The sequence below is a fragment of the Coloeus monedula genome, assembly GCF_965178545.1.
Source record: "Coloeus monedula genome assembly, chromosome: 9".
NCBI lineage: Eukaryota > Metazoa > Chordata > Aves > Passeriformes > Corvidae > Coloeus > Coloeus monedula.
Genome location: NC_138789.1, coordinates 31,943,925 through 31,963,401, shown reverse-complemented (window position 1 = coordinate 31,963,401; position 19,477 = coordinate 31,943,925). Strand labels below are relative to the sequence as shown.

At 43.4% G+C, this 19,477-nt stretch overlaps 1 protein-coding gene across 1 annotated transcript in view; it reads right to left on the bottom strand.

Annotated features, from left to right (window-relative positions):
- LOC309576007 (serine/threonine-protein kinase TNNI3K) overlaps nucleotides 1-19,477 on the bottom strand; it is a gene marked incomplete at both ends in the record, with an annotated part of 33,681 nt that overhangs the window by 521 nt on the left and 13,683 nt on the right. The window contains 16 exons of the mRNA XM_082286923.1: nucleotides 738-907; nucleotides 1,119-1,178; nucleotides 3,963-4,072; nucleotides 4,756-4,888; nucleotides 6,036-6,088; nucleotides 6,241-6,293; nucleotides 10,696-10,800; nucleotides 11,142-11,336; nucleotides 11,451-11,508; nucleotides 11,594-11,686; nucleotides 12,721-12,777; nucleotides 14,007-14,093; nucleotides 15,207-15,356; nucleotides 15,960-16,054; nucleotides 16,712-16,816; nucleotides 16,905-17,049. Coding sequence (XP_082143049.1) covers nucleotides 738-907; nucleotides 1,119-1,178; nucleotides 3,963-4,072; nucleotides 4,756-4,888; nucleotides 6,036-6,088; nucleotides 6,241-6,293; nucleotides 10,696-10,800; nucleotides 11,142-11,336; nucleotides 11,451-11,508; nucleotides 11,594-11,686; nucleotides 12,721-12,777; nucleotides 14,007-14,093; nucleotides 15,207-15,356; nucleotides 15,960-16,054; nucleotides 16,712-16,816; nucleotides 16,905-17,049 — 1,669 coding nt within the window. The remainder of the gene's footprint in view (nucleotides 1-737; nucleotides 908-1,118; nucleotides 1,179-3,962; nucleotides 4,073-4,755; nucleotides 4,889-6,035; nucleotides 6,089-6,240; nucleotides 6,294-10,695; nucleotides 10,801-11,141; nucleotides 11,337-11,450; nucleotides 11,509-11,593; nucleotides 11,687-12,720; nucleotides 12,778-14,006; nucleotides 14,094-15,206; nucleotides 15,357-15,959; nucleotides 16,055-16,711; nucleotides 16,817-16,904; nucleotides 17,050-19,477) is intronic.

The window sequence follows — 19,477 nt, the reverse complement described above, 5'->3', positions numbered from 1 at the left end:
TTGGGGCTTTGCAACTGTCTCTGGATTGCCATCTTGGAAGCAATTCCAGGCATCAATCCAGGGTTATTGACATGTATTTTATAGGTCACTGCTAAAAGGTGATACATTTCTCAGGCAAGGAAGATCGTGGAATTATCTTCCAGTCATGGACCAAACCCACTGTCCAGCCAACATGTTGTTCACCCCTGATCCTAGAGGTAAGAGTTGCTATGTTTGCCCTTGAAATCAGTTCTCCCACTGGTAGGGTATAATACCTCAGGTATTTACTTAATGGTACAATACTATAGAGAACCCATGTGTGTCCCTGCCTTAAAAAACATCAGGAGTTCTTCTTACCATTCCGTGGGCATGAAATGAGTGATACACAGTTTTTAGGATATACCCTGGTAGGAACAGTCACAGCAATGCTGACTCCCACAACCCTCTGTGAGGCTCCTCCTTACATAGTTGTCTCCTGCCTCTGTACCTGCTGGAAGGCTTTGGATTCTGTCTTTCTGTCTGTCCATCTGTCCCCTCCCTTCTCAGCAGGGACGCTTTCACCTTTCCCCGCTGCCCTCCCAATGGCAGCCTGGGCTCTGTGAGGGACACAGGTGATGGCACAGGGCTGGAGGTGCTCTCTCCTGGTCCTGCCACACCACCTCCCAGCAGCACAGCCTACTTCTTTCCTTCAGTCATCTCAGTGGGAGCCTTCCAGAGCCCCTCTGCGTCCCGTGGGCCCCGCGGTGACTCGCACGCACCCCTGTGACCAGGCAGCACACGCTCGCGTGTTCAAGGCGTATTCCAGCTCAAAGCGACTGCGCAGTGCGGCGACGTGGCTGCGCCCAGGACCGCCCCGGGCCACCAGGCAGTCCGAGGAGGAGGAGGGAGACAGGGACCCGCTGCTATTGCTGGAGGCTGGAGACATTAACTGGGTTAAAAAAAATAAAGGTACCATTATGGCATATTTACAAGTCCTTTCTCATCTCTCTCTCATAAGTTGTATCCCACTTTTCCTTGGACTTTTCCAGCAGCTCCAAAGCCACCGCTGTCCTCAGCTGCTGCCACTGTCCCTGTCCCCACTTGCACTCCCATCTGCTTGTACACACACAGACCTTTCCCGCTGGGAGCCAGGTCCTTACCTCAATATTGCACAGACACTCCTCTAACTTTGTGACGACTTCTGAAAACTCTGGTCTCCCCTGTGAAGACAACAGGAAAACCACAGCTGGGTTAAAAATGGAAGGGGGCAGATCTGATGTGATTAGATTGACACACAGGGAAGGGATCAGTCACAGTCCCCAGCATTTCCCCTCTCCGAATTTCATGGCATAGCTGTCAGTCCGGGAATCTGATGAAAACTGCAAGGTCAGTGCTGAGCTACAACATGCAGATGAGTGTGCATATGAACTTTAACTGCAAATCATCTATTTTTCTGTAACAATTAAATTTGAGCTAATAATTACTAGATCACAAAAGTACTATCAATAAATTAGTGGCTCTGCTCTTCAGGTTGACCTTCTCTTTGCCCATGAACAGGACTTTGGACACAGCAACAGCAGTGATGAGCAGCAGACAAGTTCCTGGCCAACCTGCCTGTATGGCCATCCTCCTCCCTCCCTCGTCCATGTACCTGCATCTCTCCATGGCTGCTCCACACTGCCTGCCCAACCCACTCCTGGGCAGGTGTCTCTATCTGCATGCCTCATGTGGCTTGGGACAGGATTGGGCAACTGAGAGGAATGACAAGTAGCCCTCCATCTCTTATTGCCTATCAATGTCCTGTCCCAGTTCACAGTTCAGCCTTCCCAGGAAACTCAGGTGTGACTGCAGCAGCACCTACAGCACTGTTTGATAGGGAAGGGCTGAGAATACCTTAATGAGGTAACTGCTAAACAAGCTCCACATTCCCATCACATCATTCTCAACAGAACTGCCTGCAAGAGGTAGATGTGATTTAAGGGCTTTGGGACAAAGCCCTGTAGCTGTCCCAGAAGTCCTCCAGTCCAGGAGTGATAGCAGCCCTCTCATCCATGAGTGGCATCAGAGGGATAACACACACAAATGAGGCTCCAAGTTTTATCCCTTTGCGAGAAAGCACAGTAACAAACTGGGCTTTGCTTTCTCAGAAGGGTAGGAAGAACATGATGTGTCCATTTTCACTCCCACAGACTTGTTTGTGTCCACAGGAAAGGGAGGGAGAAGAGTGTGTGCTCTCCATGCTGGTGGCTGACCAGGGGAGCAGCAGGGGCTGGTCTGAGAGCCAGGATGCAGAACTTGTGGGTTCCTCCTGGTGCCTCCAACCAGCCATTCCACGGGTGGGACAAGCTGGGGCAGGGACAGGATTGCCCCAGGGACATGTGTCAGTCCCTTGGGTGATGCCATCCTCAGCTAGTCTTTAAAGCCTTCTGCTCTTGTGACTGATCCAGTTGCTCTGCTGCCACTGCACTGAGACCCTTCACTTGGAAAAACACATTGGGACGACACTGGTCCTACAAGAACCTTGGGCTCCATAAGCCCTGCTATGAGTAACTTACTCCTAGGACAGCAGTGTGAAAAACGACCTTGGCAAAACCCACCCTCTGGACTTGGAGCCCTTCCCAGAGACACACAGTCCTCCAAGCTGGCTCCTCCTGTTAGCTGAGGGAAGACTGGTGGGAAGAAGGGAGATCCCATTGGATGACTGGGCACAAACCTGACTGTGAGATGATCTCAGTGGTTCCTTCTGTAAAAGAGTTTGGTTAAAAAAACAGTAGTATGTCCCTGAGCTCCAATTTACAAAGTGTTCATACTCATTTACTGCATGTGACAAGCCCTGTCACTGCCAGTGGAACTTGATCAGAATCCATCAGATTTGCCCACTGGAGATAATGGAAGAATGGCCATAAATTCAGAGTTGCATTTAATAAAACTAAAATGTTTACTTCTTTACAGAGCTCAGCCCTAGGCCTTATGGCAAATTCTCTGTCTCTAATTAAAGCTCACAAATCCAATTAGCCAATGAAAAAGGCTTCTCAGGAGATGCTGCTAATCTTCTAATCACCAGTTTGCCTTTGGAAACAGCTGCTTTCAAAAGTTTCTGGGAAACAGATGTTCAAGTACCTGATAAATAGAAACAGGGACATGGCACATGGGAACTTGTTTTCAGCTGGGATGAGCCTTGAATGAAATTAAAGACAAATAAAAGGATACATTTTCTAATTTGGAGGCATTTCATGGCCATCCAGAAAAACCCCTCCAGGTATACTCTATTTTCTGCCTTTTTTTTCTTTAAACTAAGCAGACCTTGTGGACTATTTTGACCTGTGAACACTTGTTGAGCCCCAAAACTTACTATTTTCCCCTAACAAATGATAACAAAAGACCTTTAGTAAAGCTAAATAAAGCCTAATAAAGAACAGTAGCAAAAAACCTTTAATAAAAATAATTTTGACAAGTTTTTTCTCACATTTTGTGCAAAGTTCTGTCCATCCATGGACTGATTGAGGTATCAATTGTTTTATAGTTCTGTCCTGAAGCCCTAAAACACTGGCAGGATGAGGTGACATTGGAGTTGCACTGATGGGTAGCAAACTGTGCTGGGACTCTGAAAAGATGGTTTCTCCTTTTAGGGGCTAAGTGGCTGTAGGAATGCTGACAAAACACAGGGACTGCACCCATCTCAGTGCTTGCTTACGTCAACACTTTAATATCAATAAATTTAAAATGAATGTGTGTTACATGCTGTCACTACCTGTTCCTTACAAAAATCTGAGAGCAGCAAGGAATTTTCTACTCATCTGTAACAGCTCAATTCTTAGTCAGAATTACATGATTAATTAAGTTTTGTTGAAAGGCTAAATGTTAACTTAATTTCCTCCTCAATTCACCAACTCTCCTGTATTTCCTGACACGCCCCATTATCTGCCAGGGCACTTTCTGCAGTGACCCTTCCCACGGAAACTGTGATTTTGGGGGTGTCAGTCGGAGCTGCCGGGGGCACTCACCTCAGGACAGGCGTTCCAGCCCCTCATCAGCAAGGCGGAGATGGGCTTGGGGATGGAGTAGCCGATGGGCGGGCGGATGTGATGGTACGCCATGTCCGCCGCCGCCGCCGCTGCAAGGGACAGACACCCGTTAGCACCGGCGGTCACAGGGATCCTGGGAGCACACCTTCCCACTGCTGAGACACCCAGCAGGTGTGGAAACGCTGAGCCATCCCACCTACGAATAAAGGAGGTTGTGTGGAGGCTGGAGGTTAAAGGAGGCTTTTCCAATCAGCCCGAGAGCAGAGTGAGATGCCCATCACCATGGCCACAGGCCCACCTCTGGTCACAGGTCAGACAGCAGTGAGGGTCTCACTGGCAGAGGGGGCTGAACCCTTGCTCCTTACCCATGCTGGCTCTGACCACGTCCTGCAGTGCTCATGACCTCCAACAACTCCTGTCAGACGTCCAGGGGTCAGAATCTCAGGAGTGCCAAGTGCAGCCCTGGAGATGTTGCTCTGCTGTTGTACACCCCCCTCCCCACCGGTTTGTGGGTGCTGTCCTGAGGTACACAAGGAGATGTACCAAGGAATGGCTTTGCAATCCCAGCACCCGTGTGAGAGACAAAACAGCCTGTAGTCAGGGTGTCTTGTTCCTAGTCCTAGACCTAGATAGGATAGGTCTGTGCTTTTCACCGAATGCAATCTCTTAGCACTTAATAACACACTTCAGTAAGATATTGGTTAAAATTACATGGTGTAGCCACTTCTCTAGTTTAGGGAAATTAAAAAAATTAATTAATTGAGCATGTTACCTGGTTTCAGGTGAGCAAAAGGAATTTCCCCCGTTAACAGCTCCCAGAGGCACAGAGCATAGCTGAAGACATCGGCTTTGATGGTGTACCTTGTGCACTGGGTGAACACCTCAGGGGCCATCCAGCGCAGGTTCTGTGCACCAGGAAACAGCAATCACACATTAGCCATGTTTGCTTCCTCATACAAGCACCTATTCCTGTATTTGTATGTTTGTTTTCCTTTGTTTCCTTATTTCCTGCCTCCATCACTCCATAAAATAATTGGTAATCTGCCAGGAAAAATTTTCACCTGACTTGCAAAATCTAGTCAGTGTGTTACTGTGTATGATATGTAACTGCATCAGCTTGGTGCTATCTCAGCTCCATAGAGCCAGGCTGAGCAGGCTTTAACTGTGACAGTAGGATGAGAATAAAAACAGAAGCCCAGGCTCAAGGTCTGGAGACCACATCATATGGTCTGAGAGATATATGCATATATGCCACATAATAAGAATTAACTACTGCTCCAGCTGGCAGAAGTAAAAGGTGACAATAGCTGCATTGGACTGGGGCCTGCTCTCTTGGGGTCTTGCTGCTCCCTGCAGAGCCCCAGTTCTGAGGCTGCTTCACAAGCAACCAGTCTCTCCCTGGGGTGACGGGTTCAGGGTGGATTTTTAGATTCCTTGTGCTCCTTACTCTGCATCCTATACAGGGCAGGACAGCCCCCATCAGGTCAGTTTTCATAGAACAGCCTTTCTCAGCAGAACAGCACCAAGCCCCAGCAAGACTTAGTCTGAGCAGCAGCCCCACTCCCCACACAGCGAGTACCACTGCAGAGTGACACACAGGACATATCTGGACCCCAACCCATGAAGACAACAACTGTCTTGTAAATCTGACAGTGAGCAATGGGCTATTGTGAAGAAAAGAACTGTGAAATAAGGGAATCAGTGCTGAGTAACTAATTCCCTGTTAGAAAAAGGAACCACCTGCCAACAGCATGTGTGTGTGAGTGGGGAAGAGTGGATTAAAAAAAACTGTTTAGTAAGGAATTGGGGCAATAGAGCTCCAAAGACAACCTTATAAAGCATTGTTTTCTGCTGCAGATGTTATATATTCTCTCATCTCTGCTATTAAAGACAGAGGAAAAAAATTAAACCAAGACAGAGAAACATTGAGAGAGATGAAATACTACACCAGTTCATAGTTTCCAACAAACATATTTCCAATGTCTTCTTCTCCTAAACTGTGCTTGCCTGTATGTTTGATATTAATTATGTGGAACAAAACAAGAAACAAACCCCAGGTTGTTTAGTCATGTTGTCTTCATCCAGGGATTGCAGAAATCGAGATTCTGAAACAGAGCAAGAAAAAGAATTACTCTCAGGCACACATCTCATACAAAAATCCCACCTTAAGTACAATTACACAGGACCCTCTCAGTCAGCACGTTTAGTTTTAGAGAATTTGGGGTTAATTTATAAGTGTTTCATAAAATCTCCTTACCTCCAAAATCAGCGACTACTGCATGACCATCCTCATACAGGAGAATATTGTGGCTGGGGAAAAAAAACCAAATCCTATAGGTAATTGTTTGCTAGTGCCTTAAAGATGGTGAAAATGTTGTCATTTTTGGGTCACAGCTAAATGTTTGAGTTCAAATCACCTCCTTGGGTAACTAAATGTCTGTAGGTACATCTCATATTTATTGTTAGAAAGTGCACCTTACCCCTGAGAGGGCAAACCAGCTTCTAATCAATATCAGAGCAAAACACCTTCTGTAATTAGTTAGAGACCAAGTCTAAGAGTTTTATTTAATATGTGCACTGAATCTCAGTGATGAAGTGATAAAGATCATGATATTTGAATATAAACATAGTGATGATCTTAAAACAAAACTACACAGACTGATTCTGTTTCATTCTAAGGCTTACGTAGGTGGCAATCCCTAATTTACGCCAGTGTATGGAAGAGAAGGAGCAGATCTGAAGAGTCTGTATAGAATGGATCATGCAGGCAAAACGTATTTGCCTATTGCAAAATGTCATTTAGCAGGAAAAGTGTATATAGAATCTATTGAAAATTTATTTACTGATTCATGGAAGTTACAGCAACCGATTTAATTTTCAGCAAAGAACACACAAGATGAAGCAAAAAAAAAGACCACTTCATAAAACAGTATAATCACAGAATCATCAAGGTTGGAAAAAACTCCAAGATCACAGAGTCAAACCTTTGACTGCTAATCCAACCTTTGACTGATTTGCATGCAACAAATCCAGAGAGAGACTTTTAGAAATCGCCAACACAAATACAGGGTTCCAAAGAGAATGGAAGCTTGGGGGAAGAAGCACAAGATGCTTTAGCTAGGTCACAAGCTTCCAGTACCTCTGGAAATAAAGGCTTCCCTACCCCAGTCACTATACCTTCATGGCACAGGGCTTTGGAAGGGCCGAGCAAATCACAACATAAAAGTGCAGGAATGTGGACACAATGATGATGTCGGGGTATTTATCAAATGCTGACTGAGTCAAGAAAATTCAGAAGAGTGAAAAGTATATGAAAAACAGAAATGAAAAAGTTGGCAAGAGTTTACATGAGGAGGGAAAATGGAAGTAATATTGATGGTCTCAACAAAAAGCACAACCTGCTCATATTAAGAGCTGCAGATAGAAACAAGAGCAGTCAAGTGAGGAACACAAATTTTACCAGATAACAGTTTTAGGACAGAAGAAAATTTAAGCTCTCCTAAGCAGGACTCCCACAAATCACTGTCTTCAAGGTTTCCACCTTCACCTAAACCCAACCCTTGGGATGATAAATTTAATCATAAAAATGTAACCATGACTCTCCTGATTTATATTCAATCTGATTTTAGCTCTCATATGTACTTTCCATCAAAATATTTAAATTATTTTAGTATCACATGTGGAATTGTTTTGAGACCCACACCGTATGCCAAATGAAAATATGAATCAAACACAAGGTGGAACTAGAGAGACTCTTGAAGGCTGTACCCCAGGCTGAGTGTAGGTACACAAGCCACACAGAGCTACAGACTTTGCTGTGGTCTTCGCTCAAATTTGGCCTCTGTCAGTAGGGACAAAAATTATCACCATGTCTCAACTGCATTGAGCCCTAGCTTCAACTTCAGTCTATTCCAGGATTGTGTAGACTTGAATAAATCCAACTTGACAAGTCAAGACATAAATGAGACCTAGGCTGACAGTTTTTATGGAGAAGAAGAGAAATCAATTGAAATTCCCTTTCTCCTCATGGCATGCATCAGCCTTTCATAGAATCACAGAATCTTTGAGATTGGAACTCTCCAAGACCTCCAAGATCACAGAGTCCAACCTGTGACCAATCCCCACCTCGTCACCCAGCCCACAGCACTGGGTGCCATGTCCAGGTGTTCCTTGGACACCTCCAGGGATGGCGACTCCACCACTGCCCTGGGTAGCCTCTTCCAATGCCTGACCACCCTTTCAGTGATTAAATTCTCCCTGATGTCCAATTTGAACCTCCCCTGGCCCAGGATCTGACAAACAATGCTGAAATGCTCATCTTGGTGCTGAGTGCATTGATGGGCATATCTGAGGTCAGGAAGCAGACTCTGGGAGGGTTTTGTCAGTCTGGTACCTCCAGGGAACACTACAAATACTGATTTTTCTTTTTTAAAGTAAACAAATACACCCCACAGAAATAAGGCTTGGAAGGTAACAGCTTAAAAATGCTGTAATTGACTCAGTGGCACTTGAAAATTTGAAAACCTCAGGTGAAACGGGTGATCTTAAGCCTGTGCTTTGAGAAATACAGCAAGAAAAATCCAAGCCAAACTGAGCTGGCAGAAGGCTAATACAGAGTTCAGCAGAATCAGAAATTAATTTTCTTCTGTTAAGGTCACACAGGGATTGCAATAGTGAGAGCAGGCATTGTTCTCTTCATGAAACCATGGAAGGAAGAAAACGAGATAAGAACAAGGAGTGTGCAATCATCCTGGCTTTGTGAAAGGACATGGTTCTGGGGTCTGCCAGGCATGGAGGCTTCTCTCTCCCATGTCAAGTGACAGGCACAGCATGTCCCTTTCCTAAGGATTTGGGCCATTAAAAGATCCTTCTGCCTTTTACACGCTGTGGGTGTAATAAAAAGCAATGGATATTTTAAGATTTCACAAGGGACGTTTCAACAAAGAGTTGCAGACTCCATGCCCATTACCACCAGGCTGCCATCCTCTCTTTCATCTCCCTCACCAAGCAGCTCTCAGAAGTGTTCACAGATAGTTAGAGCTATCAAAAGCAGGTCAGTTGCTCAAAGGCTTGCTCCAGCCATGTTCAGCTGTCATGGCTTAAATTAAATGGATACTAAAATGGTCTCTCTTTTATTAAAGTGCTATAATCTTTGCGGCTTCCATCCCTCACCATGGTGTAAGTAGTAATAAGGTGATGCACGTCACCATTACTGATGGCTGTCAGAAGTGAAAAGCAAAATAAAACTCCCAATTATTCTTCAAATGGAAGGATAACTCCTTTTTCAGGGTAGAGACACGAAAGATTAATTTTCTTCTCTATTCTGTCAAGCCATATTGCAGGTTTATTTAATGCATTATGTGTAGTGCATTAGATTTCAGAACTCACAAAAGTGATTATGAGTTATGTGAAAATTTAAGGTAAAAAGTATGAGACTCCTGTGAAGCCACTGGCAAAACTTAACACAGATTTTCACTCTTAGTCTTTCTCTTAAGTTGTTGCAAAGTTTTTCATCTGGTAATTGTGCCTGTGGGTTGGCTGGGACTCATGCTGCAAACACGACTCCTGCTCTTGCACTAAACTTTCAGAAGTTGAGCTCTCTCAGCAGCACACATCAATGGCTCCAACATTCCCTACAGCACATTATCTTCTGACCCTCACAAATATGATCTGTATGAGTTCTGTGGGGCAGTTACATGCTTTCTGGATCTCTGGGAAGATACTGGTTTGGGTTTTCTTTTGTGGAAATCATTATTTAAAATCCTTCAGTGCAGAACTGTTCTTCTAAGAGCCACCAAGGCATGAAGCTGAACTGTGAGGTCTGAGTCTTGGCTGCCCTGGTCTGAGCCTTGGCTCCCCTAGAGCAGTTCCACAGGCTGCAGCAGTCAGGCCTGGGGCTCTTGGCTCGTGCCACTGCCTCAAAAGCAAGGCTCTCCCTTGGAACAACACAGGTGTGTGGCCTGGAAGGAAGCTGGGCAGGGATGCAGGTATGAGAAGGAGACTCAGAAGGATAGTGGAGGACGCCATTCAGCGTGCCTGTTGCTCTTGAGGGCTGACAGAACTAAGGACCATGCTTTGGCTCTAGCAAAAGGATCACTTTCATCTCCAACCCTGCAATCAATGCCGTTCAGGTATTTCACCCCCTGTTGGTAAAACATGCTCAAGACTCTTTTCACAGCTGGAACAGCAAGAACAGGCTTTTCCCTGCAGCCACCAAGGACTCAGTGCTCCCATTCGGATACCACCAGAGATGGGTGAGTGCCCAGTCCTGTGAAGATCTCAGCTCCCAGAGGGGAGCAATCAGAGCTGCTGTGAGCTGTAACAAACAAGCCAAGCAAACAGAGAAACACACGAACTCAGTGACTACCAGGAAATATTTAGAGTAAAAGAGACAAAGCAAAGGGGAGGAGATGAAGTGATGAGGGAATGTAACCAAGTGCCCTTTGCCAGCAGGTGTTAGGCTAAAATTGAGCTTTGGAAAATGGAGATTCAGAAAAACAAACAGATGTAGGGAAACACCATCAGCAACTGCAGCCTTCCAGGACAATCACAGTTCAGCAGTTGTGACTCGTAGAGGTTTATATAAAACCTCTGAGATTATTTTCAGTTGAGTGCTAATGAGACACTGTGGGGTTGCAGGAGGCCGCAGGGTGTCCCTGTGGCTTTGAGCTTTTATGTTGCCTAAATTTTTAGGTTGAAGACTGAAACTGACCTGTTCAAATCCCGATGTATGATGGGCTGTGTGAGATTGTGGAGGTACTCCATGCCTTTGGCCACATCTACAGCAATGATTAATTTAGACTGCAGATCAAGAATTCTGTATTTCGTAAAAAAAATTGAAATTACTTGAAGGTAATAAACAGTTGAAAATTATTCTTATCTGTAAACCATGGGATATTTAAAATTGTTTTACATACAAAATAATGTTACGTAATCTATGTAAAGTAAACCTATATATTGTAAAATAATGGCAATAACAACTTTGTGATTACTCATCAATTTACCTCGTACACCCCATTAAGGTGAACCAAAGCTCAATATTGTCTACTGTGTTCCTTTCTCTGTTGTCTTATCCTGAAATGAGTATTTACATCAGCATAGATTCCCTACACTTCCAAATTCTGTGCGGCAGGCCCCCGTGGGGGATGAGGGCAATACCTCTTCTGCTCATGGAGCAGGGAGAAGAGCGATCCCCCGGAGATGTACTGGGTGACGATGGCAAACTGGCTGGGGTCATCCAGGCAGGCTCCCACGAACTGGATGACACAGGGATGGTTCAGTCGGCAGAGAATGGAAACCTCACGGCAGAACATGTCCACATCGGATTTGGAGCAGTAGGTGTTGGCTCGGTAACTTAGAATTCACATGAGAGGAAGCAGAAGGCAAAAGCATCATAAAATATGGGCTTTTTAAATACTTCAAACTAGGTCACTGACCAAGTAGGGTGGAAAAGCCTGACAAACTTACCGTTTGATTGCAACAATTTTATTTCTACATCGTCCCTTATAGACTTTTCCAAAAGACCCTAAAACAGTTTAAAATAAATAAGCTCAAATATGTTTGTTAGGAACATCAAACATTTAGAGTCAATGCACTTTAATTTCTGGTACCTGAGCCAATAATCTCATGGAACTCTATCTCAGAGAGCTGAAGGTGGAAGTGTGATGGCAAACCAGCGCGGAGGAGGAGGACGTCGGCCTTTTCTGCAAGAGAAACACTCATCCCATTTGTAAAACACGGGTCAGGGGAGGAGCAAGCATAAAAGCTCTGACCTTCAGAACTCTTGCATGGGGAGAGCTCTTTTTTACAGGTTTTTCCCTGAAAATTGACTGCTAGTCCTGCTCCCTGCTACAGCAAACCCCAGTGACAGACACTTGCAATGCCACAGGTTGCCTTGGGCATTCCTGGCTCTAGCACTGTATCAGCCATGAGCACTGTCCCACGTTCCCAAACTCTGCCTGTACCACGGGATGGTAGCACAAAATTCCTTACGTGGAGAATTAATTCATTTTTCTGTGTAGCCAGTGCTCATTGCTGCTGCTGGGGATGCTATTCCAGAGTTGGCTGGCTCTTAGTGACATGTGGAATCTAAACTTTGCAACTGAATTTGTCAACTAGTTGTCAAATGTCTCTATCTTGTTGATCTTGTTAGTTTATTACTATAGAGTTTATCAGAATATTTCTAAACAGAGAATTTTGATGCTGCTATGTAAAAGATGTAAGGATTTGATTATAACCAGAGTGAACATTTAAAGGGGAAAATTGAAAGTACCACCAAAAAAAAAAAAAAAAGAGGAAATATCTTAAAATACCTTAAAATATTTATCTGCATGTTTCAGCTGTATTTTTTTCACAGTAACACAAATTATTTTTGGACAGAATTTTTCTTATAAGGATAATTCAGGCATTTTATGATGTGATTTAAATGATATTTATTTGCATTCATGGAGAAGTGGGTATTTCATTAGTGCTATTTCACATCACAGCCTTTTCTCAAAGAAATAAAAATAAATATATATATATTTTAAAGTGAATGAAAACAAGGCAAATACAGGAATTGTCATTGTCCTGAGTAACAAAACGAAGTATACTGTTTCCTAAAATTATGCCAGGGAAATGGAACAATGAACCATAAAAATTCCAGGAATAATGAATCCTGCGTAGGATGTTCAGGCTGACAAACACATTGGATAAAAAGACCACAAAAGTTCAAGTTTTCCCTTGCCATGGCAAATACCTTTTGTCATGCTTTTAATCTTCCCTAGAGGGGATGGCACTGACACATAGGAACCATCTGAAATAAAGAACAGTGTGAAATTTATGGAGTTCAACAACAGCATAAGTGATAGTGCTGATAAATTAATGAGTCAATGATGGCTGAAAGAATTAATAATAAAGGGTGAGAATTCAGATGAACACACGAACACAGCTGATGGGAGCTGGTTTGGGCTGGGATATAGCTCATTTGCTTCATTCTACCAGGCACAGCAGATTGGGATGTTGTATCCCCTCAGCCTTGAAAGGAATCTGTGTATGGCTTTACTGATTGCTGCAGAATGGTATCGACTCACAGGTATTAAGGCAGCCAATGTAGCCTTTAGATCCACTAGATTTTGTAAAGGAGCTCTGGCCAGATTCCCAAACTGGACTGTGAACATACTGCACTTTTTAGTTCACTGATGAGGCTTTCCCAAAGGCCTCAGCTTTCTCCCTATACCAGAAATTCATCCCCTTTTTTCTGCCCAAGTGGAAGCCAAGTCCTTTTAGAAATCAGAATTACAAAATATCCCTGCATGTGCTAATCGCTTGCCAAAATAATTTCCAGTACACCTGTGACCTTAGTCCCCTACAGATTTACATACACTTGAGCTGTACTACAGCTAAACCTGGAACAGGCCAAAAGATTCAGGGAGCAGGCTGCTGCTGCTGCTGGCTGTAGGCTCCTCTGCTTTCCACACCTGGAGCAAAACATGACAAACCACAGGGTACAGCATCCTCATCCTCTCTGAGGCAGCGCTCTAACACATGGCCAAAGGTTTTGTTTAATCTAGCTCACTAGTCACCAATACAAATGAGTATTTTTGTAGCAAAATGTGTAATTAATTCTTCCAAAGGGGGCATTAGATATCCAAAGATATTAAAAAGTATGAAGGGGACTGAGTAGAGAAAGAGAAAATGTCAACAGTCAAAGAAACATCAGGACTAAAGAGCACACAAAGAACAGTGATGGAAGACTGCTCAGGACATGAAAAGGTGTGAGCAATGATTGACAGGGACTGATCTTCAACTCACAGCTTTGGGCTCTCCTTTCTAGGAATAAAACCAACTGACAACTTTAATTTAAATAATGGAACATTAAATTAAGTGCACCCAGAAAATGGTGAGTCCCATGGCAGTGATTTTATTTGTGGCAGACAGAACTGACCCAGAGCTCTCTGACATGGGTGGAGCTTTTCCAGAGATTTCAGCAGTCTTTGGATCAGGCCCTTTGGCTAGAGAATAAAATGATTGCTCAGCCCATACCTCCTCCAGGCTGGGAGTATTCGTTGCAGGGGGATTCATCCTGAGGTCTCTTGTAATGCTTCAGGAGGGTCACAATTGCATCATGACCTAGGAAAGAAAGAGGAAATACATGGATTTGCAGGTAACTCAAAAGACTTTTTTTTTTTAAATTAATTTATACAAAATCAGGGGATTTTTTAAAAAAATGTACAACATGTCTATAAAATATGCAAAGATGTGGTGATGCTAATCTAAACCTACTGTGATTCTTAATTGTAGAAATGTGGGAAATTTCTGCTGGTAAAAACAAGCATGTTATTTTCAGGAGTCCACCTACTCCTAAAATGCAAGATATGGCAAAGGAAAAACCTGCATTGCAGAAATTCTGCAATGGAAGTTGAAATAGTCTTCAGTGGACCTGACAAGGAAAACCAGAGCCTGTAATCATTCTTTTTGTAGTCCTAACTGGAGAAATTTGTACACCTATTGCTGCAGATGGAAGCTACACTTGCCCCTGTCCCTTGAGAGGCACCAGCTGGCAGTGGGGCCACCTGCTCAGGTGTTTGATACACAAAACTCTGCCTGGCAGCATTTAAAATTCTTTCCTAAACCTTTCCAAGATGAATTTTCCCTCAGTAATTTAATATGTATTATTTTGCCAATAATCAGGTTTTGAAAAGCCTTGCAAACTCATAGTTTTAATATATTACAGTCACTCTCACAATAAAAGGCACTGCAGGGGAATGTCCCAGAAGTTGCAGACTCAGAAAGATGGAAGCTGCTACCTGTCTGTACATGCAAGACAGTATAACAGGAACCATGGAAAATGCCTCACTTTGATCCACATTTGCAAGAATTCAAGATTACTGACTGATTCATCCTTCCTCACAATGGTCAGCAATAAAATGAGAACTCATGCACATGCCAGAGGAGGAACAGCCCTTGCTGCTCAGGCTGCATGTCTCTTGTTTTAGCAGCACAGAAACACTCCTCTTCTTGAGTTTGTGCTGGATTAAACTGGTGTTTAACAGAGATCTGAGATGACAAATTGAAGTGCTGGGGTTTATAAGCCTTTGTGCCATTCCCTGGGGAGCAGATGGTGAGAGCTCTGTCTGCAGGCATTGGCAGGTTATTTTGCAGCATTATCTCCTTCCCATGCTGCCCTCTCCTTCCTGCACGGCTTCTGCGGATTTTGTAGCAGAAACTAGAAAATTGAAATACCTTTCTCATAAGCCCACATCAAACAGGTCTGCTCATCCTTTTCTCCACTGGACCTGCTGGGATCACAAGCTACGAGATTCATATCAGCTCCGTTATCCAGCAGGAACTGCACAAGGCGAATGTGGCCATGGTAGCAAGCACAGTGCAATCCTGGAACATCAGAGATGTGTGGGGAGCACAACTGTCAGAACATGGCAAAACAACTGCAGCAACAACTGTAAAGTGCAAATTGATTTCCTTGATAAACAAATATATTGTCAAAAAAATACCTGAGGCGAGAGGTGAAAATTAAACATTAAGGCTGCAAGAACCAATCTATTGCCTCTGCCCAATGTGCCACCATTTATTCTGCCACCTGCAAACCACATTTAACGACTCTGTATGTGAGAAAAAGCAAGTGGAAACAAAGACAGCTCTTTGTAGTGGGGACAGGAAGGTGTGCAGCCCTTCAGACACTATATCCCAGGAGCCTATGTCTTTGCAGAAAAATTTCTAACACTACTTAGAAGCCTCACTATGGGAGGAACAGTTTACACCAGGTTTTGTTACTCATATACACCCTGATGAGCCTGATACATCCTCACTGAAGTCTTATCACTTCTATGCCTCCTGTAAAAATATTTCAAGAAAGCTGTGCTCTGTCTGAAAGGTACTTGGGTGCTGGAACTACCCTGGAAATCCTGATGGTGTATGGCTTCCCAATATTTTGGTGCTGGCATATACCCTCATACACACTAAGTATGATGATGTTACCTGTGTGCCCATCTCTCCCCTGATGATTGATGCTTACAACATTCTGGTCAAGAAGAAACTTGACAAGTTCTATGTTCTTTCCATAGGTGCAAGCACTGCAGAAGCAAAGGGAGTGGTGAGTGCTTATAGTCCATAAAAGAAATACTTTGGCCAGCCAAAAATTTACAAAGAATTACAGAGATAAAAATGCAGTAATAAAGGATCTTTAGAAATGTGCAAATGCATGATTAATCCACCAAAGCATATTCATTTTTATTGTTTCAGAAACATTCTAATTATTGCTGAATCACCTAATTTTACACAGCTGTGCAAACAGTCTGTGTTGCAAAGTGCCTCTTAAATGGCCCTTTACAAATTTCCAGCATCCCAACCAAACCATGTTCTGCCACCTGGTTTCTCATTCAGAGTACCTGGCTCCAGCAGACATCCAGGTGGAACAAGTTCTGATCTCAGCTCCCAAACTGGACAAGGAAAGGAACCATTGTCCAATCAGGTGTTGGTGAACCTGATTTTCTTACCTTCCTTGCTCTCACTTCTTCTCTCCCTCTCTCTCTCTTCTCATTCACTGCCTGGTTCTGCCTCTTACTTCATGCCCTGTCATGCATCTCATGACACAAACTCACCCTCCCTGTGTAGCTCCCTGCTGGCTCTGTCCCTCACCTGGCTGCTGGTGAGACATTTGTAATTTTGGGTGTCGTGCCACACGCGTGTGTAAGTGGAGCTCTATTGATAATGGCATTTGAACACCTCACCTGTGGAAAGCTGTTTCACTGAATATATTCTCTTTAGTGAGACTTTCTGTTCCTGAGAGCTGAATTATTTCCTTGACAACTTCAAACTTCCCATTGTAACAGGCACTGAAGAGGAAGCCAGTACAGAGGTGTTAGCAAACGTGGCCTTCCCACGAGCCCCAAACCTGTCAAACAGCTGCTCCGGGGCACTCACAGGTGGAGAGGTGTGTCTCCATAGATATTCACCACGTGGGGCTGCACTTCGAAGCTGCTCTGCAGTAAGAACTTCACAATATCATGGTGGCCAAATCGAGAGCAGAAGTGCAGAGGCACATGATCTTCGTTGTCCTGAGCATTCACTGCCGGTTGACCCAGAAAAAGACCACAGAAAGGATTTTATCCTTAGCACAGTATGTCTGGGATTGTTTGGGATATTTAGTAGAATTTTATGTGTTGTACCCATGCATTTTGAAACCTCCTGGAAAAATATTTGTGGGCATATTTGTTTAAAATTGAAATGTCTGTGATCTTTTGTATATTGAACCCACATTGCTCTGTGCCACCTGCAGTGCACTGTCACGGTGATTTTCTGAACTTGGGGCATAACTGCTTTCTTCCAGCTGCAAACTTATTGAGTGTTTTGATGCAGCTTTCCATGAAGCAATCATGAGTTATAAGTGACCCTTAGAAAGACCAAATTTGAAGCAAAAGTAAGATAATAACAACATCAACAGAACTGGGAACGTCCAGGCAGCACAGAACTGCTGGTATCTACCAGTAGTAGCAAACTGTTCTAAGGGCAATTGCATGGAGTATCCCTGGAGTATCCTTGATCTGCAGATGGCAGTTGTTTGAGACTGCCAGCTATCATGGACCACATCCATGCCAGGGGGCCTTCTGCCTGTTTATGGGATGGGCAATTGCATTCCAGCACCAGAAACGGGAGTAGAGGTACCTTACATGGCTCTTCCTTCATCTATCCTGTAGGGAGTGAAGAAGAGATTGGACAAGGCTCTAGGCAGAGTTCTTTGTTGGTACAGACACCTACAAGTACTGTTTTCATTATCCAAAATAAGTCTTTAGTCAGTTTTAAATGTGTTTATTTGACTCTTGGTGTATTTCTTCCTATGTTCTTCCAGAACAACCTTCTGGAAGGTATGTATGTCCTTCCAGAACAACCATAACCAGTTGATTTTGTAACTGATAAAAATGACAAACCTAGGCTTCTTTGTGCAATATTTAGTTCTTGGTTCAGCCTGGCACCAGGTCTTTGAGGCAGTTTACATAAATGAATAGACTACAAGGGAATATTTGTCCATTGGAGATGTCCAAACCTGTACTGCCAGGCTTTTCCATGCAACTCTGACAAACATCCCTCAGGAACATCTCCTACAGCTCAGCCTCCTCAGGACAGAGGCCAACCCAATCACATTCTGAGGGTCTGTCTTCTCTTTGATTTTCTGTGAGTATAACAAACAATGAAAATGAAAATAGATTCCTATTTTAAAACCTTTTTGAAATGATGCTGAATGCTCACAGAAATGGACAGTCCTCTGAAATGTGTGGAACTTACAACTTCCCTTGTGTCTAGTGACAGAGAGCTCCAATGGTGTGTTCTGTTACTGAAATCCACAAACTTCATTAACTGCTCCCATTAACCTTCCCAGCAGTCTTGTATATAAGAAGTAAAGAAAAGTAGACTCTTTCCCCTCTCTATTCTAAAATAATTCTTCACTTTATAGCATCATGTGACACGTTGGCCTTTAGTTTTTATTATGACCTGACATTCTGGTACCATTTTACCAGATCCATTGTGAAGTGCAATAAGTAAGAGTGGAATAAATGTCAAAATTTTATAATGATAAGTATCAGCAATTTAGAACATGTTCCCACAGAATGGCCTGAAGGACTTCAGGGGCCTCAGTCTACAACACAACAAGGTGCAAGGTGGAGAAAGGAAGGAACACTCCTTTACTTATCCAGTCAGAAATGCCTGCAAACCATTTCCTTTGCCTCTAGAAGGATCTATAACTAGACCATGGGATAATGGGTTTTGTTTCAATTGGTAGCTTTTTGCTTTCCAAATGAAGCACACCAGATACCCTTTGTCTTAAAAAGAAGGAGAATGTTGTCTTAAAAAGGTGAAATTCACATTCAATACAGCAGAAAATCAGTCAAAACATCTTAGAAGAGTGTTATGGAGAAAAAATACCATCCTACTGATTCAGGATTTACTCAAGAAGACTACAGAAGAGTTCTTCAAATTGAAATTTTTAAAGTACATTTATATTAAATTGAGACCATAGAATGCAACTGTCTGGGCAGTCAGGGACTGAAAACTGAGGTTGCCTTACAAGTAAGCAGGAAAACGGAGCAAATGCCAAATTCTTGTCTGGAAAAAAAAGGAATTCTGCAGAAATCATTCTTAGCACTGAGACATGACATTGGTAGAAAGTAACAGGTGAAACCATCACTGTAAACGAATAAATGGAAAAAAGGACAGTGCAGGAAAGTGCTTGAAAGAGCTTATGGGATTTCTGAAAATACAGAGGTTACTTAGTCCTTCCCCAGAGTGTTTATGCTAAAAGAAATTATGGGATTGGCATCTGGAGAACCAGCCACACTTGTAACACTGGGTTGATACATGGGCCACATGTAGAACATGAACCTTTGTGATGACACATATATAAGCAGCACATTTCTTTTACATGCTTTTCTTATAATTTGTGGTTGGGCTGGAGAAGGACTTTGGCGATTGTTAGGCTGCAAATATTCTTACTTTCAGCA